This window comes from Calonectris borealis, chromosome 24 (genome assembly GCF_964195595.1).
Source record: "Calonectris borealis chromosome 24, bCalBor7.hap1.2, whole genome shotgun sequence".
Lineage (NCBI taxonomy): Eukaryota > Metazoa > Chordata > Aves > Procellariiformes > Procellariidae > Calonectris > Calonectris borealis.
The window spans coordinates 1,877,272-1,899,709 of record NC_134335.1 but is presented as its reverse complement, the minus strand read 5'-3'; the positions used below and the strand labels follow the sequence as shown (position 1 = coordinate 1,899,709).

Below are 22,438 nucleotides of genomic sequence, written 5' to 3'. Positions count from 1 at the left end.
CAATCACTGTGCAATAAGTAATTTTGTTTCTTTTAGAGAAGAATTTTTATAAAATGGAAAGGGGGAAGGGATTTCTCAAACAGAAAAGGATAAAATAAAAGAATATGATCTGGCCTGGAATGATCCTTTAGACCACTAACAGCAAAATACTGGAATGGATGGACTTACATTAAAATACTGTTGAAATACCGGTGTCAAATTGTATTCAAAGGGTATTGTTTCTTTAAGTAAGCTGTCTTCTGCCTGAACGGTTTCTACTTGGCAGTTTTCTGCTAATAAAGTCTCTGTGTCATTAGAAGTCCTTACGTGTTCACAACTACTCTAGGTATTTTGAATTTTGTTTTAAAATAGCAACTACAATTAGCCAACTAAGCCAAATTATTTTGCAAAGGTCTACTTTGGTTCAAGTGCTTTTCTCTAACACTAATGAAATGAAAACACAGACTGTAGGCTACATCTGAATGAAATAAATGCTTAAATTTTAATTTTTTTCCTGAGAACTTTCTCCCCCTTAAAGGACAGATCCCCTTGTTCACAGATCCCAAAGCAAGTAAATACTACGCTCAGGTAATGAGTAAGTAATCCACGTTATCTTATCTTTGCTACTGTGCCTGAGTGCCCACTGCCTCTCAGATCTTGAAGGAAGAAGAGTTGCTGCTGTGGGTGGGTGTAGACAACAAGTTGAATGACAAGATATTCTGTATATACACACAAACAAACGTGTAACTCATTACAACAGCTTTGATGTACCGTCCGTGTGAGTCGGGGGTGACTGGAGGGTCAGTATGGAGCCACGTGAAGGGAGGCCTGGCAGAAACCGTTCAAAAGGCGGGCAACGTCCTTCCCTCAGACCTGGGTCTCCACGGAGCACCTCCACCCACAGTTCCGCTCTGGCTGTTGCCGCAAGTCTTAGCTATGGCAAAATGGTGCCTGTAAAAAGTGGCTCTGGGACTCCCGCTAAACACGCTCTGCGATTTCTGAGCAAGCTCTGCCCCCCTCATGCAAAAATGGAACAAAAGCCCACGCGAAGTGTAGGGGATTGATAAAACGGTCTTCCCCTTGCTCTCTTCATTTCCCACCTGCCTTCCCGCAGTATGCCTTCGGGCAGGCGCCGGCCAAACCGGCAAGGAATTCCCTTCCCAAATTCCCGCATGCCGGTTAATTCCTTAATTTCATTTTTGGCAATAAACTACCCCCGAAGGGGCCGCCACCGCCCTTCCCCGACTCTGAGCGCGCCCGGACCCCGGGCCGCTCCTCCGCGGGCTGGGCACCCGACGCGGGCCGCCGCCCAGCCGGCTCCGCGATCCGCGCCGCGTTTCGCAGGCGGCCGGCAGCGCCCCTCGGTGCCTCCAGTCCCCCTCTGCGCGGCCTGCGCTGCACTATTTGAAGCAGGCGCGGGTGGAAGAACACGGCGGTGCCAGCCGCCTCCCGAGGCCGGTGGCGCAGGGATCCGGGCCGCGGTGCTGAGGCCGCCTGTCAGTCAGCGCGGCGGCGCCGGGAGGCGGCCGAGGCGCAGCCGGCAGAAGGCGGTGTGGGGAGTACGCGCGGTAACGGTGCCGGAGCGCGGCCGGCAGTGGGGAGGAGCGGCGAAGGAAGACGCGGAGAAATAAAAGGGGGAAAAAAAAAAAAAAAAAAAAGGAAGCGAGCGGCGTTTCTTCTGAACTGCAGGAAAAGGCTATTTCACGAGAGGCTCCCTCTCCCCCAGCCGGCTGCGATGCTGCTAGCCACTGTGCTGCCCTGGACGTTGTTTTTGCTTGGAGCTGCAGGTATGCCCGGGGCTGGGGCGGGGTAGTGCCGGGACCTGGTGGGGCGAACAATGGGGTCGGGCGGAACCTGCCGCCGCTGCCCTGCGCTGCCGCCGGGCTCGGGGAGGAGACGGCCCGTGGTGGCGTCCCCCCCCCCTCCTAGCCGCGCCCGGTGTGCGTGACGGGGTGGCTGGTTCGTGCACATTGTTCGCTGTCGGGAGAGCCGGAGGGGAAAGATGGCTCGGGCTGTGCGAATTTGACAGGAGAAAGCGGAGCGGGGGGAGGGTAGGTGAGAAGGGTGTGAGCGAGCGGCTTCTTCTGCGCTCTGGTACTGCTGTTCGCGGGTGCGGCAGGAGGAATCGCTCCCCCCGCGGGAGCCCACCTCCCCCCGGGCTGGGGTTTCGGTGTGCTGTGAATTCCAGACAATGGAGATGAGGAAAGAGGAGGCGAGCGGTGCAGAGAGGATGCTACGTGCGCTGTGTTAATGGTGTCGCCGTGCGAAGAGGCGGTGGATTTTCGTTGTCGCGTCGACTTCATTGTGAATATTGAGGATGCTACTGCGCTACGCAGCGGTGTCCGCCCCCCCACCCCTCCGCCCCCGCCCGTCCGCCCTCCTCCTTGCAAGCGGTGCATGTGCGGGGCAGAAATTGCAGCGAGCGCGGGGAGGGAAGAGATGCGATTGCAATTAGAGGCGGGGGTTAGAGCAGCTGTAAAAAAAAAAACCAACCAAACAAAAAACCCACCAAAAAAAAAACCACGGAGGGGAGCAGGACGGCTGGCAGTGGTGGGGGAAAGAGACGGGGCGCTGCGGGAGAGGAGGGGAGCGGAGGGGCTCCCGGCCGGGGGTGCGGGGCGGCTGCGCGCCGCTGCCGTTAAGGGAGCGGCAGCCGGGCACGAGCACCCCTGCTCACGGCGATGGGGGGGATGGGAGGGGTCGACGGCGGCCGCGGCTAATCGGGAGTGGGCGGCCCCGAGCGGAAGCGGCCGTTAGCCGTGGGTCGCCAACGTCCGTAACGGCCCGGTGTCCCGGCTGCCTGCCTCACCTGCCCTGGCCCCGGCCGCTCGTCCCGGGAGACGACAGGTTGGCTGGGTGCGGTTACGGCCCTACCCGTGCTGACACCGCCCCCTCCGCCAGCGAGACGGTGGCCCGCCCCGACGTGCCGCGTTCCTGTTGCCATCCTTCAGCGAGCCTCGTCGCCCCAAACCCCTTGCTCTGCGCTGTCCTTATCCACACTCACTAGGAAGTGTTGCCCAGAGCCTTCTGCGCCCACTCTTGACTATGTCCTTCCTGTCTTGTCCTACAGCTCATCAACCACTTCCCCCCCCTCCCCCTTCTTGGTGGCCTGAAGCACCCACACTGATTGTCCCTGCTATCTTTACCTCAAAACTGTCATTGCCTTTACTTCTTGCAGCCCCTTCTCAGCTCATCATTTCGTAACTACTTCCCAATCGCTGCTGTTGTTATCTCAGTAAAGCTCGCCCTCTGTCCAGATCCCTGCTCTCTCGGGGTAGCTCCTGTACCCGTTTCTGTCTCCTTGCAATGTATTCCGGTGCACTACTCATTCCCATCACTGCTATTACAGACCTCATTGCACAGCTTCTTTTCACCCCTCGCTTCAGTGCTGTCCTTAACTACCATAACTCCTCACTGACTCATTCCCATGCTGATGATTCCTTATCTCCTTAAGCAATTACTTCTGCTGTAGCTCTGTCTACTAACATAGTAACAATTGCTATCTTGTTGTGGCTCAGTTCCAGTCCCGTCATGGCGGACCATTGCCACTACTGTGCTCAAGTCTGTTGCCAAAGCAAGCCACCTGTTTAACATCAGCACGACAACCATTCTTAATGATATACAGCTTTCCATGTCACTACTATATAGCTTCTCTTTATTATAATTAAAAAAAAAAATACTACTGCTTATTAGAGGGTATATATAACAAACAAATCTTTCCATTTCCAGCACGATTCTTCCCTGTAGCCAGCTCTGCATCTGGCTCAGCCACGCCCTCTAATCACCATCTCTGCATACAGTCTTGATCTCAACCATTATAAGATGCCAGACTACTATCTGTGATTCTGTAGCTATCGCCTCTCTGACACATTTACACAGTCGTTCTCAGCTGTGGGAGGGGAGAATAAAGCTTTTTTTCAGGGGAAATAGATGGGAGTAAGCAAAGAAAAATTATCTGCATATCATCTGTTGCCCTACGCAAATACATGTTTATCCAATAATAATAATTATGAATGTGCAGAGTGCCTAGGGAGCTGCACAGCTGGAACTGGACTGTTAAATCAGCATAAAATAGAGAACACAAAACCAAGATAAAATATTGAAAAGGTAGAACAAAGCAGCAGCACTGTTTATGGTAAAAGCAGCACCCAGCACATCAGCTATGCTTTCCACGCTAAAGGATGCTTTGGTCTGCTAAAGCTTGTACCTTCCTTTTTTCCCAGCTGACCTCACCACAGTCTGTCATGGGGGGAGAAAGGCTATTGCTTTGGGCTTTGGAAGCTATGGTGTTGAAGGAGATGTCAGTGAAAGAGGGGGAGCAGCTGCAATGATTCTAATAAAGAAACCCTAACTACAGCTTTACAGTAGCTTAAATGTAAGAGGGGGCAAGAGATAGGTGCTTATTAGTGAAGAATCCCTGAAGAGACCGTTGTCTGAGTGACAGTTATGTGGTAGGTTCGGAACAAAAGCATGCCTTTACATCTTTTAGAATAATTCCACATTTTGTATGTATTCCTGTGGCCTGTGATAGTGATGATTTATTTAATCTACTATTAAATTAAAACATTCTCTTAAAATTTAGAAGCTGATTTATTTAGAAGCTGAGAGTATTTTGTATGAAATTTATCCTCTTGACATATAAACTTAAAGTCCTGACTTCACTGTTGGATTTTTTTGGGGTGGGTTTTCTTTGTGGGTTGGTTTTTTTGTTCTTGGGTTTTGTTTGGGTTTTTTTAAGGACATTTAATATAATAGTAATTTAATGAATACCCAGTTCTTAAGTGTTAAATATTGTGGCAGCTCTCCAGACTGAAAGTGCCTTCACTTTTATTTGGCTCATCTCCAGAAACATATTTTAATGATAGACTTTTCTGCCATTGGGTATAAGTGATTGGTTTCTTGTTGATAGAGAATGGCATGGTTTTTGGGGGGATGGGTTGGTTGGTTGGTTTGTTTGGGGCTTTTTTTGGGTAATGCCATGGGTTTGCCTTCACTGGCTGTCAGAAAAGCAGAACCAATTGATGGGGGAGGAGGAGGGGATACTGCATCTGCTGCCTTCAGTCTGCAAGGAACAGACAAATAGCTTTAGTAAGAGACAAAAACACATTTTATTTTCTCATTTAAAAGGCCATTGTGCATTTTTACTCATTATTTAACACACCTGGTGATACTCTTTATCTAGAGAATGCACAATTCTATTTTTTTTTGTTGGTTTTCTTGTGTGATTTTTGAAGCATTGGTGTTGAAGGGCAGTATACTTTGGTATGATTTGATCTGTCAATAACAATTCTTTTGTACTCTAACTTACAACTTGCAAATAATAAGACAGATACTATGAAATGCCAGAATGCCTGTGTGAGCAGACTGGGAGAAGCTGTCTTCTTTGGAAGTGTGTATCATAGCTTTTATGCAGGGAACTATCAGAAAAATTCAAGTAGGGGCTGTTACAGTATTTTTCAGGTGCAGTGAAAAGATGGTGTCTTTATTGTTTTCCTGATTTTCTATACCCTCACAAAGGTGTGAAATGTGAGATAAAATAAGTAGAGCAACTAAATGGTAAATATAAAAGTTTGAAAACAATCAGGAAACAAAATTGTATTGTTTGTCTTCCTACAATAGCTTTCTATAACAGGGAGAATGTCTGGGAGTAACTTGGCAGAGGGTGTGTCTGTAAAGAGAACTACAGCTCCCAGGCATCTCCACTTTCCTGAATGGTGTCCTTTGCGCATGTTTTCATAGGACTTGATGTCTCGGTTTTTATTTCAACACTCTCAAGTCGTGGAGGGAAAAAAAGAGCCACCAGGCAAATAGACTTTGAGACATAAAAATCACAGAAGCAAATTTGAAGGTCAGATCTATGCTGGCTCTGGCTTCTTTTGTTTAGGAAAACACATTACCATCGTTTAGAGCCCTTGCTGATGCAAAGGGATGTAAATTAGGTGGGTTTGGCAGTAGTGCCATTATGGCCTTTCAGTTCATGGTGTTGAAATGCAGCTTCCCCACTGCAGCTGTCCATTAGGAACGTTGCCTTTTGAAGTTACCGTGAGAGCCAAATGGCAGGCTTTCAGGCCCTTCTGAGACATTGCATTTATAAGTGTCTGAGGCAGTCATTACTAAGTACTGGAATGAGATTTTTCTGTGGTTTTTGGTTTACATATAGGTGCCTAAAGAAAGTGGAATGGATAAAAATCAAGGATAAACTTCAGATTGAAATGATTTTTTCACTTATGGTTCAAGTCCAATAGCTTCCACTATATCTGTGTAAGATGATGACAAGAAGGCAGATAACTGCTCTCCATACAGTGAATCATACCTGCAGCTTCTAGACCTTCCAAGGATAAATGAAAGAAAAGCATGTGCCAAAACATGTTGAGGTGTACAGGGTAGATGATGATGTATTTGAAAATGACCAAGGCTACGTGACAGCTTCTGTTATAGCATTTTTTGGACCTTGTTATGGGCTTTGGCATCTGAGGTTGCTTTTTTTTTTTATCAATATATGTATATATATGTTTTACAATATATGTATTACAACAGAAAAACTGTTGTTTGGACAAATATAGAACATCAATAGCCTTAGTTCTGATAACTTCAAATCTTTAGGCAGCTGCTGATGAAAAAGCTGATTTTTGGGGAATAGCTAACAATGGAAGGTTTATCCTGCTAAGCAAGTGCAGATTGCTTTCAGATACCAGTCCTTCTCTGAAGAAGCAGCAGCTGTGGGGTATATTCATGTATACCATACTTAATAGCTGGATGAGTTATCTAAATTCTTAAGCCATCGCACTTAAAAAGTGAATAATTGGTGTGGATATCTAGTAATCATTTAGACCTGCGTATCTGCAGCAGAAACAAGGGAGCCATGTTATGTTTGAAGAAAATAAGATGCTTGCGCTTGAAGATTAATATGTCTCGACTTTCTACTGTATGTTCAAAGTTAGACCTCAGATTTACAAATAAGGGACAGAGATTTTCAGCTCAAGTCTATAATTGTTCACTTTTTCTACAGTGCAGGTTCTGTGTTTCTTCCCTGTCCAGGTAACTAAGGTACTAAAGGTCTGTAAGGCTCTGACTGTCCGCAGAATTCAGTAGTAAACTTGGCATCAGTTGGCTTAAAGCCAGGTCACAGAGGGACCCAAAAACAGGGAATGGCAGAAACTGATCCTACAACTATTTCTGCTTGAAATTTGTAATGGCAGGGATGAAGCCCTATATCTGTAAATCTGATGCAAGAAAATTAAGTTTAGGCTAGAGACAGTAATATGATACATGTCGTAGTTGATCCTTTAGCTATTTGCATCCTAGATCTTATGACAAGACAGATACAGAGATCTGCAGGGTGTGTTGTGAAAACTGGGAGTTGCGTGATTTAGTACGAACTTGGTAGAATGATGTAGAAAATAATTTGGAAATCCAGTGAAATGGTTAATTTCTTCAAGTGGAGAGACCATTTGATTTATTTTGAGTTAAAACAAATATCCATCACCTTATCAGGTTATTGTTTGCTAGGACAGAATGCTGTTTTAAGTGTTCCAGAATCGTCAGTCTCATAATGTCTTGAATAAAAATATTTTTGTTTTCTTTATAGATAAGTTTTTAAGGCTTACAACAATTGGGTCTTTGTAAATCAGTATAGGTACTTTTCACAATTTGTTATTGATTTTAAAAGTATGCAAGACAGGTTAATTTTCTTAAAATCCATCTACTCGGCACTGGTGAGGCCACATTTGGAGTGCTGTGTCTAGTTCTGGGCTCCCCAGTACAAAAAAGATATGGACTTACTGGAGTGAGTCCAGTGAAGGGCCACAAAGATGGTGAAGGGACTGGAGCATCTTTTGTATGAGGAGAAGCTGAGAAAGGCTGAGACCATTTAGCCTGGGAAAGAGACGACTTGAGGGGATCTTAATCAATGTGGATAAATACCTGATGGGAGAGAATGAAGAAGGAAACCAGGCTTTTCTGAGTGATGCCCAGTGACAGGACAAGACATAACGGCCACAAATTGGAATACAGAAAATACTGTCCGAACGTAAGAAAATAGAACAAAACCTTTTTTTTTTTTTTTTTAAATTTTTATTTATTTATTGTGAGGGTGGTAGTTGAATCCTGGAATAGGCTGCCCAGAGAGACTATGGAGCTTCCATCCATGGAGGCATTCAAAACCCATCTGGAAAGACTGCTGGGTAACCTGCTGTAGCTGCCTCCCCCTGTTGGACTAGATGATCTTGAGAGGTCCCTTCCAACCTCAATGATTCTGTGATTTTAGTACAGCTACTGCTATAAAAATAGTTATAATAGATGCTTATTTAAATATTTAATTTACTTTTAAATTTTTTCTTTATATTAGTGATATGTATCAACCTTGAAATCTTTAAGGTAAACAAGAATGTTAAGTATTGGTTACTGGTTTATGTTTAATAATAATTTACCATGTTGGTTAACTTGAAGTGCCTTTTCAAAGATGTGAAAGGGAGTGTTTAAACCTGTGTAAAAAGGTTGGGAAGTGTGTGAAATAAAGGGTCAGAATAAGAAATGAGTCACTTAACATATTTAGACTGTATTTTGAGCTCATTTTGGGCAGAGTGTGGTATATCAGCACTTGAAATGAAAGGTCCTTTCCATAGGAGAGTCCTGGTTGAGTTCTACATAGAAAGTGTAGTTGACCAAGTGATAAATGATGAAAAACAGTGATGAAAATTTTATACAATGGAAATAGAAAATCGGTGTCTCCAAATCTGAATGGGCTTTTCTGGATGTTTCATGTATTGTATCTCTTGTTCCGAAAGCAACTATATTAAAAAAAAATACTTTAAATGTTACTGGAACTGCAATATATTCATACAGAAGTTAGTTAATTGTCATTGAAATTAGTTTGTAATATTGTAAACTTTGTTTTATTTAAAAAACCCTAAACATTTCTTTTTTTAAAAAAAAAAAGTGCAGTTATTTACAGTAGGTTTTAAATACAGTCTTTTTAACATGAAGAATGATACACATTGAGGATTGAAAAATTTAAATCCTATTTTTTTCAGTGCCTTCATATCTAGGATATTCAAGGCTGCATTTAAATATGATAGAAAAAATGAACAGCCAATTTGGTGTTGTTTACATAATATTGGCAAATTGGTCTTAATGTGTGGTATTATTGCATAATCTTATGTTTAAAATAAACAGTGGAAATAATTGAAGAAACCTCAGAATTTGGAAATGCTTGTTGGTGGTTCTTCACATCCCACTAAAAAGCAGGCTGTCTTTGCATATTAATCACTCTTTCAAAGGAAGTTTGCCTTATTTGCATTGTGCATGCACTGAGGAGTCCCATAGTGTGCCTGAGGAAAAAAAAAAGGGGGGGGGGGGGAGGGAATTGGAATTGTTGTTCTCAAAAGGGTTTTTTTTCCATTCAAGTGGAAAGACTGAATGCAGGAGAATTAGCGCAGTGTTTTGTGGAAGAGCAGTCCCATTTGGTCATTGCATTTCATGTGGAGCAGTCCTGGCTTGTAAGAAGTCTGAACACTGGGGGTAGGGTTAAGAGGGGAGTGACTTATCATTGTATGATGTAATCTACAGGATGCAAGATACTCTCAATTAAATGTACAAATACTCTGTGGATTATCAGGCAATTAGGATTTAAAATAAAATATTGGTGAAATGTTTAGTGTTTGCCTTTTATGAACACAGGGGCCAAAACTCTAGGCCTTGATACCTTTGGAAAACATGTGGAGGATGCAAAGTTTGGGGAAATTTTCAGGTTGCGTAAGTTTTGGAATAACAAGATTTCTTAGGCCTACATCACACCTCTGGTAATGTGGTTTTACGTTACTTCAGCTGTCACTTTAGAGCAATGTGGGGTGACATGTTCATGAGCCTTGCTACCTTTGTCTGTACTCTTTCTGTACTGGCTGCAAATCCAGGAAAGGTGAGCTTTTCTGTTACTTTTACGTTAGACATCCTTACATAAGCAAGGAAGGTGTCTGACGGTCTCAAAAAAACTCAAAACTCTTTATTCTGAGATTTTGAAACGTGAACTTTAGGGAACGGTAGAGATGTTTCGATGAGTGATAGCTCTCAAACTATTTTGCTTGGTAAATGAGAAGATGTACAGGTAAAAGAGGTGTGTGTGTGTATATGTAGTACACTATAGTGGAAATTTTATTTTGAAAGGGGCTGTGGCAGAATCAGTAAGAGTATTGGCCTGCAAATTGAGTCTGTGATTGTGGGCGTTGAGAGTAGCGTTATCAACATCTTCTGTTGTAAGTACAGGTGAAACCTAATCTATTCCTGTGGTGACGCTGTTTCTGCTAAAGGCCATGGAGAAATAGACATCTGTTCAGGGAGAAACTGCAGCTCAGACAGCTGATACAATCATGGTGCTTCCCAAATCCAAAGGTGTTATCATATGTTTGTGTTTAATCAGTAATCCTGAGCTCTACTGTTTGCTGAAGTCCTTGGTATCTTTTTTCTTTTGCTTATCCTTGCATTATCAACTACTTGGGCATATTTTCTTTCACTGAAACAACTTCATTTTGTTCTGCTAGAAAAATATCAGATAGTTTCCTTTTAATGTGAAATTCACAAGGTTCCAAGTGAAGTAATGTGAACTGGTAGGATTTTTAGAAACAGTTATCCTATGAATTAAAGACAGTAGAAAAATCTTGAGTGTTGATGTTCTGGCTGGGGTAAGGTTGATTTTTAACTTGAAAAAGTCTTTCCAGAAATTCATCACAGGAACGGAGCTTTTGGTGTTTTTATTGGTGCCATCTGTAATACAAAATTATATCTTCTCAGCTGAACAGTGTGTGATGTTTTTTGTTGTGAACATGAGGAATTTTTGTGTAAATTTGGTAATGCTATTAGTGCAAGAAGACAGGAAGAGCATTCTTCTGATAAACTATCACAGTTTTTTTGTATTTTAGTGAGAATGGTTAGGTTTATGTATGTGTGCAAGTGCATATATGCTAGGGTAGAAATGGAAAGATTTTCATAATGTACTGAAGCTTTGCCTGTATGTCGTTACTGTTACAACATCTACAGTCAGAAGGAAAAAAAACACAAACCATCTATGCAATAGACTTTCCATTACTTTGCACATTTATTTTCTTCCTATGTTTATATAAAGCACATTGCACTTCCAGTGTTTAGAGGTTAAGTATAGGAGCAAATAATATATACAACTAATGTTGATGTTATATTTCCATCTGTGATGCATTTTAATGATGGCTGCCTTGATATTTAGTCATTGAATCGTTGTGCAAGCTGTGGCATTGTTATGATAAAACAATGCATTTATACAGTGCACTCCTGTGTGTACTTTGAAAGCCTTATAAATAACCCTTTTTAAAACTTTCTCTGTAGCTGTGGGTATAAATAACACTTATCAATGTGCTCAAAACATTCATTTTGTGCAGTTCAGGATGTAGCATGCAAAATGCATGCTCACAGTATTGGCTAATTACAATTTTTCAAGAACTTCATTTTGTGTTTCTGAATGTTAATACTGAGAGAAACAATCGACACTTGTGTATACTAGTTTAGAAAAACGTAATCAACAGCTGCTTGTCCAAGTAACTTATTAAATTATTATAAGCCTGCAAAATTCAAAAGAACAGACTACTGTAACCATGTTTCAGTTCTAGAGTTTTCAAAAGATAATCCCTTAGAAGTATAACATGCTTTTAGGGCTTGTGAACAGACATACAGAATCATTCCTTAGTCCCTAAATCCTTTTGGAGTTTAATCTCTTCATGATCTGGGCATGCAACTTGAAGGCGTTTAGCGTTTATTATATTCTCCCTAGTAGTTGGTATGTGTTAGAAAAAAACCAGGCATATTAGAATACTACTAAGAAAATGTATATATGTATTTATTATGGACGCTTAGTCTGCAAGAACTAACAGATGCTAAGAAAGCCATCATAAGTGAAAATCTTAATGAATACTGTGAAGAGGTATGAATCCTGTTTAACTTTTCTCCCTGTTGTCATCACTGGAATTCTGGATGGTCATTTCTCTGTCCCTTCTATCACAATTGAACTGCAGCTAGATATATGCCTTGTTTCACATCTGTAAAGCTTCTCTAGTTATCTTCAGCTCGCTAGCATTTTTTCAGTCTAGCTTTTGTCTTTCCACAGCTGGATACGTCTACAAGACAAAGAAGGAACATTGTTTATCTCAGTTCTGTAGGGATTGCTTGCTTATTATTGTAGGGATTTTGTATCTACAGTTTAAAAGCTGATTGGCTGCAGAATTTTTTCAGCCTTGGTCTTTAAGCTCAGGAGAACTCATTGGCCTGTAAGAAGAGGAAAGGCATGTGGAGTATAGACTTAATTTAATATGCATTCACTTCCTAGCTTTGCCATTGGGTTTTTTTGTGGATGGGCTTTGGCCAGTCAGCTCTATCATTTTTCTCCATTTCTCTGTAAAATGAATATTTCATAAAATACTTCATTTGTACAAGCAAATTTAGAGTAGTTTGTGCTCTATGGACAAAAATAACGCAAAGAATGAAGTGCTGCAGTGTATGCTTATGTTTGTATCCAGGAGAAGACTATCATTTTCCGCTTCAAGATAGCATGAATGTTAGCTCTAGGTTAAGGCTATACTGTGAAATGTTTCTGTTTAATAGAATAAAAGTTATTTTGTCTAGGTACTTGAAAATGGGTATTTCTGTTGGTAGGATGCTTTTATTCCTAGCAAGGAAGTGTGGTTTTTATGGTCATGCTCTTGTTCAGTTTGCTTTTGCATAGTATCACTCATTAGGAGGTAAATCCTGCACTTAGGCGTGTGTGCAAAGCTGTTATCCACATCAGTGATAGTCATACATAATAGCCAGGAAAGAACCTGTCTCACCTGTTCTGACATACTGTACAGAGGGATCATGTCGAGTGGGCATCCTGTCAACATGATTACTGCGGAAGGTTCAGAGTGATTACTTGAGTAAAGATGAATGTAAATCTGCAGACTGGCCAAAGACGGTGCTTTTCAAATAAGCGGGCGTTCCTGTGAGTTGAAATGAGTTGTGGTAATCTTTCTTACACCTGCTGAAAAAAATAAGGATTTAATTGAAAGAAGAAAAAAGTAGCGTTATGGGGAAGCATTTTTTTCCACATAGGACCTGCCTTACTGCTCACACTAAAATTCATTTGACCTGCTGCTTCCAATGATGATTTGCTGTGGGTGGTTAGGAAAAAGTATAGAAAATTTATTTATATGCTGATCTTTACCTTGCTAGACGCTCTCAGCTCTTTTAAACAGTAGTACTGCTAGTATTTAAAATATTTGGTCTGTCAACATTTCATAGTATTTCACTTACGTTGTGTTCTGTTGCAAGAACGAAAATCCTCCTCTTCGCTTATCACCAGCAAATCTGAACATCATCAAATAATGCATTAAACAAGCTCATACTGTCTGATTTCTTCTTTTACTCAGTCTCTCTGCCAGAAGATAACTTGCAGTGTATTGAAGTGTTTTAATTGGACTCTTTTTTTATATATACATTTTCTGAAGCAGTTGTGTTTCCATTATTTTGCCAAATAGACATTGAATATTCAGGTTAAAAAGATGCCCTTTGTACTTGGAGCAACAGCTGTTGAAACTATATCTGAAGTTTGTTTACCTTGTATTTTTCCTGTACTCTACGCATAGTCACAGGGCAACCACACTTCAAATATTTCTCTTTTTATCAATAATAATGGTTTGTGTTTGCTTATACAACAAGAGTAGAAATAAACTTGTTAGACACAAGCTTGTTGTTTTTGCGCTTGCATCATTTTATTGCTAAAATAATAAATTGTGCTAAATGAGAAAACTCTAAATGCTGTACTGTCCTCATAATAGCAATAAATGAAAGCAGTCACTTTCTTTTCAATATGTATGCTTAAATTTCTGATAACCTGTCTCTCTGTTTTAGCTACTGTCTACTTTTTGAAAATGTTAATCCCCAAAGAAAAGACTCAATATGCCAATTATCTATAGATTAAAGTCCTACTGTATTCTGATTTCAAAACTTATTTTGGTTGAAAGAAACTATATATGGAGAATACTTGTTTTGTGAGAATGGATGTAGATTTAAATGAAATCACAAACCAAAGAGGTACCAAGTGGTTGACTGTTTTTGTTGCAGTTATCCATGAACTTAAGATTCTGTTTCCTTGTGGCTTTGTAGCTTGCTGCAGTCACTGTGTCAGGTCTAGAGAATGATTAGTGCCATACTCAGAGGCTTTTGTGTGTTCCTAGTAGTTGTTTCTCATGAACCTAAATTGGTACATGCCAATAAGACTCGAGATAAAAATAACAAATCCCACATGAATTTATTTCGTGTGCTAAGGCACTGCATTATTTATGTATTTCTGCAATGTCTTTTGTGTGCAAATGCAGTAGTGATTTATTATTTTTGGGACATACAAAAGTACCTGCAAGTATTAAAAAATAAAGGGTAAAAGATATTTTCTTATCAGCTGAATGGTTTTATCTTATCTCCTTTTTCTTGAAGATTGCAGTGAGTAGTGAGACCAGAAGAGTTCAGTTGAAGTGGTGAGTGAAAGCAATGCTGCTGATTCCCTTGGAATTTAGCACTTTAAATGGATTAGAACTAAAAATATCCCTGCCTGACATTGCATCAGATCTGGAAGCGTTTTAAAGTATGTGCATTTACATATTTGATGTAAATTTTAAAATGTTTCCATTTTTGAGCTAAATAATAGCATTGTAAATGTAAGCTCTTTGGGAATCAGTATTCTTAGTGGAACATCCGAATGTTGGACATAATTGTAAAATTAAGGTGTATTTTGCTAAAATGGTAGCCCATAGAACAAGTGTTTCAGAAAGAAAATGTAATCTTTGTTCTATATAGGATGTATAATTCACTCCTTAGATATGTGGAAGCCTTAACAAGAATTAACCTCCTTTTGTAACTTTGGAGTGGCGTGGTATCTTTCAGCATCTTGACCGTATCTTATTATTCTGCATGTAACTGTGCATTGTACTTACTGTTTTGAAGTACTTGCTTCTGCTCTGTGTTTGTAGTCTTCTGTACCTTTGCAAAATGAGTAAAATGTGGGGACAGGAGAAAAGAATGCATAGCTTACACCAACAAAAAGGAATGGGTTACATGGGTTCTTCTCAAGGAAATTACCATTATTTTTTTGCATTTCTCTGCAAATCATTTTTTATCTTGCTGATCAATTCTAGTGCCAACTAATTCACCCATAGCTCCTATTTTTGTAAAATGATGGTGTGTTAACACTGCATTATGGCTCGAGATGTAGTCATGCTTATAATCGCATAAAAACCAGAAATGGTATTTTAACAATGGAAAGTGAAATAATCATATTTTGTGCTTATCTAAAAACCTGGTATTTCACTACCGCAAATTATGATCTTTTGATTTAAACTGTGGTATGTGCTCCCATTTTGTTTGGACTGTGTTCAGTTTTAGTCCTGAGACAGAAAAGCGCTTTCATCTTTGGTTGCTAGACAAATGCCATTGTAATTGCCTTCTGTTTTTATAGGTGAGATCTGGTCTTGTTATCTTACAGGATGCTGTGGACAGCATATCTAATACCAGATTGCTGTCTTGCTTACAATTACAGGAATTGGAAGCAAGTCCAGTGAAATGGGGGTAGCTTTGATTATGCTGCTGCTTTATATATCATGTTAGACATTGGGAGACTACATCATCTGATTTACTTTTTCCTCACTTGGTACGTGGCACTTGCATATTATAGGATGTTTTTGTGAAGCTAGCCTTAGAAATTATATAATGTTTTGAGATGTATTTGTTTTTTAAGAGTCAGTTTTTAAGAGAAGTAAGGCAAAAGATCTAGAATGGTTTGGGGTTTTCTTCTGCGTTGTATTTCTTTCATGTCCTGTGTGAAGAATACTGGGTAAGGTTGGTCACCTTGCTTTCCTCATGCATTATGAACGTGGGATAATGATGTTTCTTTGTACATGTTTCAAACCAATTCTGAACAGAAGTGTTAACGAAGATGATGTGCAGTGTTACAATTAAACTTAGCATTCTCAGTCTACTCGGCATATAGCAACAATCCTAAACCTTAACAGAAGTAGGGAAGCTCATGTAAATGTTTCTTGAATTAACTGACAGATGGGTGGATTAATGGTAATAGTTTTTACTTTCATATAGCAGATAAATGATCTTGCTGCCCTTGCAGAGGGGCTGAAACAGAGAAATACATAATCACACAGTAATAGTAATTTTTTTTTTTTTTTTTAAAAATAAGGTGCGATGATATCACTATGTTAAACCTCCCTATGCATTCTTATTTTCAAAACTGCTGGGAAAATAGTTAGAAATCGATGCAGTATTTTCTTCCATTATACTGAACATTTCTGTTAATTTTTGGCCCATATTTATTGTGACTGCAGAGCTATTGGCTGCATGCTCAATAGCTCTAAAGATGAATTTCTGGTGATGTTGAAGACATGTATTGGTCTTCATTTGTTTCTTCTGCAGATTTCTAGAAATTGAGAAAGACTTAAGTGCATGTTATACTGATGTATTTGATCAGCTGTGTGCACTGCAGGGAAGATCTATCCAGTTGTTTCTGCTTTCGTTTCATTTAGGTGTTTATAGAGGTCATAAATTAAAGACATTGCAGTAAAAGACAGGTATGATTTGAAAGCTCTGGTCCAGGTTAACATTTTGAACTCCACTAGGTGGCACTAATTTATTGTTCTGTTGATAAAGTTGCTTTCTCTGGAAAAAACACCAAATGCAGTTTGTGAATTATGGTGGCAGATTTTTACTTTTGGAATAGCAAGCATAAATAAAATGATGAAGATCAGTAATACTTATCTGTTTATCTTGCGTATACATGTATGGTATCCTTCAAGACCCTGTGCGTTTGAAGTGGAGTAATGAACTGATATTTTTGGATGGGATAGGCAAATCATAGGCATTTTAAAAAAATATTTAGAATATTTAGAACCCTATTGCCTAGGGTTTTTTATCCTCCTTACTTTAAAATCCTCTTCTGATGTTAAAGACAAGAAACTAGTCTGATGGATTCATGCAGGCAGCGTTTGATGGACAGCTGGGTTTTCCATAATTGTGTCTCAAAACATTTCAGCATTCAGAAACTTGGTCTGATAAGGAGAAGGAAAGAGTACTTCTGGTGGATTATGATCATACAAGTACTAGCTTTGGTTAGCATCAAAATGATTTCAACATGATAGTGCTGAAGGGCATGGGATATGACATCAGCATATTTTATTCCAGAACTAAGCATATAAATGGCCATGACAGTTATTTTTGTAAAGTTGATACTCAAAGAGTTCTTGACAAAGATCCTCTCTATCATGCTGACCCAAGCTCTACGTGCACTGTACGAAGATAACAGCCTAATCAAAGGAGCTAGACTGGTATGTTCCCTTGCCATCTGAAAATGTTATTCTGAGAAGGACATTTGGAGTAGTCTTTGACTCAGTTAACAGTTGACCATTTTTGGCTTGCTGGGAAGAAATTTCCCTTTGCAGTTGTTAGACTGTATAGCTGGGACAGAGAACTTTGTCTGCAAAAGCTGTAGGTGTTCTGCTGATTACAGGTGTGGCGGGGTAGAAAATTAGTTAGTTAGCTCAGTGGAGCCAGTGCTTGAGGAGGGCATGCAGTAACTTAATCTCTCTTGTCTTTTTTCTTCATTGTCTGTGCCATCAAATACTGCCTTTGATGGCCTTGTAAATGCATGAGGTTCATATGGACCTTGGTTTCAAGCTAGTAGGGGAGATTTTTAGGATGCTATCTGAGAATAAATATTGAATAAGGCTTTGTTCTACCAAACAGTACCTTATTTTCCTCATCTGATCTTGTTTTCCATCAAGCTGAGGGGGAGCTATAAGCAGTGTTGCAGTTTTGCCTCTGTTGACTTTGAATCCAGAACTAGTGGGTGCTTTCATCTGGTGCCGCACAAGAGAAATGGAGTTCTTGTCTGAACTCAAGAGCTCTTGCTCTCGTGCTTACAGAGTATGTACAGATCCATCTCCAGTCTCCCTCCCTCCGTAAAGTAAAGGCGATGTATTTCCTCTGTCTTCCTGGCGAGTGATTTGCAAGTAAGTGGCCTTCCAAAGAAAACGGGCTCCCCATTTTGCTGTTGACAATATCTGCTTTCTGTCTGGCCTGTATTTGAACGGATGAAGTCTTTCAGGAGAACCTGGAGTCTCAGAGAAAAGTTGAGAGTATTTCCCCAGGGGCTTGCTGTGCTGTTGGCATAGCTCAATGCACTTTTCCAAGAGCTGGTGTCTTTGTCTCCTCCTGTATGGCATGAGTGTTTTCCATAGTACAGAAAAATGAGTTTCACATCTGAAACCAGTTTTCAGGTTCTCAAATCTTTCTCCAGTGCCAACCAGCTCTTTGCTTGAAGTTATTCATAAGACAGGGCAAGGGCAGGTTTAAAACCCAAATGACAAGGCTGTAACTCTTCAAAACATGTATTGAGATGTTTGCATGGACAGTGGCTTAATCAGACAAGACACTACAGTGATGTACATGAGGGAATGGAAATACATTTTTGTTTAGTTGGCAATTTGCCTTCAGGCATTTTTGTTTTAAGTACCATGAAACAGTTTGATTTATGTGCTGATGTTCTTTGTCTGGTTTAGGGTTTGTTGGTTTGGTTTTTTTTTCTCTTAAACTGTAGATTCAATTGTTAGTCTGGCTCCTAATACATGATTATAGTTATCTTTCACCTGCACACTGCGATCTGCGTAGACTCAATGAAATTGACAGGGTTTTTAAAAAAAACTCTTTTTTCCTCTTGATGCCTTTATTTTTTACATAAATTTATGTGCTTTAAGAATTTAACCATTTGTGAGGAGGCAGTTGGTGATATGTTATGGCTTTGAATCTTATGTTGTCCAAGTGGTTGAGTTTTCATTTTTAGTGTAGCTTTGTTTTAATGATGCAAGGATTTTTCTATGAATTAAAATGGCATGTAGGTAAACGCTGTAAAAATTCCACAACATACATAGTGTTTTCAGAAAGTATATAAAAGGTACGAGCTGATAAAATGTTAATTGTTTGAATCTTATTCAGGCATACATTACCAAATAAAGATTTTACAGAATTTGTGAAAATATGTTATCCTTCTGGGTTATAATCCTAGTGACTTTTTTCCAGTACCATTTTTTTCTCTTCTTCACAATTTCTGTATCTTGTTTGCTGCATATTGTTTAGCAGTTTGAAGTTTTGATATTACCATTCTAGATACAGTTGTATAAATGCATTGTTAATAACTTTATCATGTCAAGTGTGGCTACAAATGCTTGGGAATAGTTTGTCTGTCATCTGAGGCTGATGGGGACTGGATGCCTGCTATTCTTTAGACATAGCACAAATCTAATTGTAAATCAGCCTAAAAAGGGGAAATTTACTGAAGCATATTTAGGTCTGTGATTTGTTCTGTTGGGATAATCAATGAGGACTTGATGACGGAGATGGGTAGAGACATGGCGGGGGGGGGACATGATGAGTACGAGGTCTGTTTTCCAGAACAGAAGGTGGAATAGTAATTTATTATCTGACATTCTTTGAAAACAGATGGAAAATACTGTGCTTATAAATTTGCAAGGGAAATAATTTTGGAAGCAGGCTTTGCATATGTCCTTCCACCCCTTTTTGCATGCTTAGAAAAACAGAACAGTTAAGTCCTTCCTTGTTATTGGAAGCAAGCTTGTATGGTGTTGAGCTGAGTCCTGCTGTCGAGATGGATAGCATGTATAAAAATTCCCCAAACAATCCAACCTGAATGTGTTAAGTAGATCGAAAAAGTGTGAATAAAATAACAGTGGCCGAGAAGTACAATGAGTTCTCTGGAATTCTCATAGTACAATTTGCATTTTTTTAATGTGACACAGAGCAGTAGCAAGGAACTCTGTACTGGAGATAATTACCTCATGAAGAAAGAGGAGTTGTTAAAGGCTAAAAATGCCTAGTATTTTTAAAAAATGAACAGTTGAATAGATAGCACATGAATCAGTAGGCAATGTATGTGCCCATTTACAGTAATGGCACATTTGTGTACTGTACTGCGGTTTGGTTTTACTTGTTTGTGGCTTTTTTGAAGATGGCTATTAATTTAGATTTGATTCTTGTGTTACTTTCATCATTGTATTTCACTTTTGTGACAGCATGAAAGTTTACTGCATTGTTTCTTTTTTTTCCTTTAGCGAGTGTAAATGACGGAGGTGATTCTCATCCTCTGAAAGTTAAAAGAAACTGACACTGGGTTTAACATCATTGGTGTAACAGTGTGGTCTGCTATAGGTGGAGTGCAGCTGAGAGTATTTGCATTATGAATTTGTTTCTTGTGGCAAGTGCGTGCCCTCTGGGAGTCTGCCTTGTAGTCTTCAGACTGTGATCAGACAGTACGGAAGTTCCTAAAGGCCACAAAATACACAGATTGTATAGAAACAGCAGTAAACGTTTATGATTGAAGCTAGTTACTCAGCCTACGTCAGCTAGTGGCTTTTTCTACTGCAGAATCGGGCAAGAGTGGTAAGAGCCTTCAGAAGGCAATTTGAAGTGTGGAATCAGACAGATTGGTTAGGAATCAGACATGGTTACTTAACCTAAGTATTCTGAATACTCTGCGAGGACATCTGTCCCATTCCACTGTCTGGGAAGTCTGGGGACCCTTGGCTCAGAGTTCGCGCTGCTGTTAGGTGATGTGAATACTTTCTTAAATGTACCACTTGGCAGAGTGGTCCATCAGAGCACCTCGAGGGATGAAATAACTGCTCACAAGATCATGTAGCTATGGGGGGGATAGTACCAAGAATCAAGAATCTCCTGGTTCCTGGGCATGTGGAATTGCATCAGCAATGTGTTTGAGAGTTCGGTTGACAATTCTGGAGGCAACTCAAGTTAATGTTTGTTTGGTTTTGGTTTTTCCTTCTAATAAAAAAAAAAAGCATAGCATGAATGTTAACAATAGATGAAGCAGAAAATCATGTCTTCACACATTTACAATGCATTTCCATTTTAATGGAAGGCTTCGATATCAACCACTTGTACTCTATCATTCTTGTTTATAGTATATTTCCGTCATTTGAGTGTTAATTTTAACCTCTGAAGTTTTTAGATTACTGCTTTAGAAGTAGAAAATTGTGTTATAAATTGTGATGTCATTTCCAAATAATCAAATTCAGGCAGCACCTCACATGTTCCCTTGAGCACTTGCCCATTATGAACAGGTGCATCGTGTGCTTTGATGTCTTGGAGAGACAGCAGGATCACTGTTCTAACTTCAAACTGCTTTTCCTTGCTGTTTTCTTTGTTTAGCGTTAAGTTTATGGTATTGCATAAGATGCAGGGGAGAACACTTGATATAAATCTTTGGCACGAGATTGCTTAGAAATTCTATCATTTAAACTTCAGTAGTGTGTCAGAATTTTAGCAGAGAGGCATTTTAAAAGCAGCAGACTTTTAATGCTAACAAATAAATGCGAATGAAGGGAAAAATTGTCCTTCTTGAAGGGGGAAAAATCCAGCTTAATTCAGAGGGAAATGGTACTTAAGAGGGGGAAAAACTTCTAGTGTAGATGGAGAGAGCTGAGAGTTAGGTTTCAGGAAAAGTTCTAATCGGAGTGACATTCTTGTGCATAGATAAAATTTAGCTATTTCTGTCTGGTATTTCAGAGAATATGCACGTGTTTTCCTGTGGTATTTTATGAAGTGGACAGGCCAGCATGTTTGGAGAGAACTGGGTATTTCACTCCTGATTTGTGCATGTGAAGGGGGTCTCTCTATGCAGAAAATTGTTATTCCTTGCTCAGTTAGGTGCTTTAAAAAACAGCAAGAAGACCAGAGATAATGGATCTATCAGTTCATTACACGTTTATAAGAAGGGGAAGCATCTGAGAGAGAGAGGGAGGGGATAACAGAAGCACCATCACAGTGGTTTGGGTTAAGGTTTGGAGTTGGTGTAAAATAATAGTAGAAGAAAATTTTACTTCTTCCTCTCTCACTAGATGGTCTCCTTACTTACCTAATACATCCAAAAATTGTGACAGATGTGTGCTGAAAGCTGGACTCAGCAACAGGAGATTGAAAAGTTTGTTACTTATGAGCGCCTAAAAGAGAAAAGATTGAATAAGATGAGGATACCTCTGACATGCTGGGATGTATGGATAGGCAGTGTAATGGAAAGTAACAGTGGCTGTCAACTTGAGGTGTGAGGTCCTGATTCATATCCCTTAAATGGTTGCAAAGATAACAATTATCCTGTATTTAAAAACAGTAGTGGAATACCTAGATACTAGTTGAGGATTGCTCTTAATTTATTGTGTTTTTATGTTCCCCATGCTGGCAATATGAGGAAGTAATTCTGGTGGTGGTCTTCAGATGCTGCAGTTAGTAAAATAGACTTCTTGAATTCTGAAAAAGGATGTAAACGTGGAATGTAAAACATGCATAGCAAGAAGAAACTTCAGAAGGCAGCTGTTGACCA

At 40.0% G+C, this 22,438-nt stretch overlaps 1 protein-coding gene across 3 annotated transcripts in view; it reads left to right on the top strand.

The window, feature by feature from the left end:
- Positions 1 to 1,502: 1,502 nt before the first annotated feature.
- The window catches only part of NCAM1 (neural cell adhesion molecule 1), a 154,037-nt gene continuing 133,101 nt past the window's right edge, over positions 1,503 to 22,438 (top strand). For 2 of the 3 annotated variants that reach the window (XM_075172864.1, XM_075172863.1), the window contains exon 1: positions 1,519 to 1,766. In XM_075172864.1, the coding sequence (XP_075028965.1) occupies positions 1,715 to 1,766 (52 nt within the window). In that variant the 5' untranslated portion in view covers positions 1,519 to 1,714. Of the gene's footprint in view, positions 1,767 to 22,438 lie in introns of all 3 variants that reach the window. The other variant, XM_075172866.1, reaches the window with a different exon arrangement.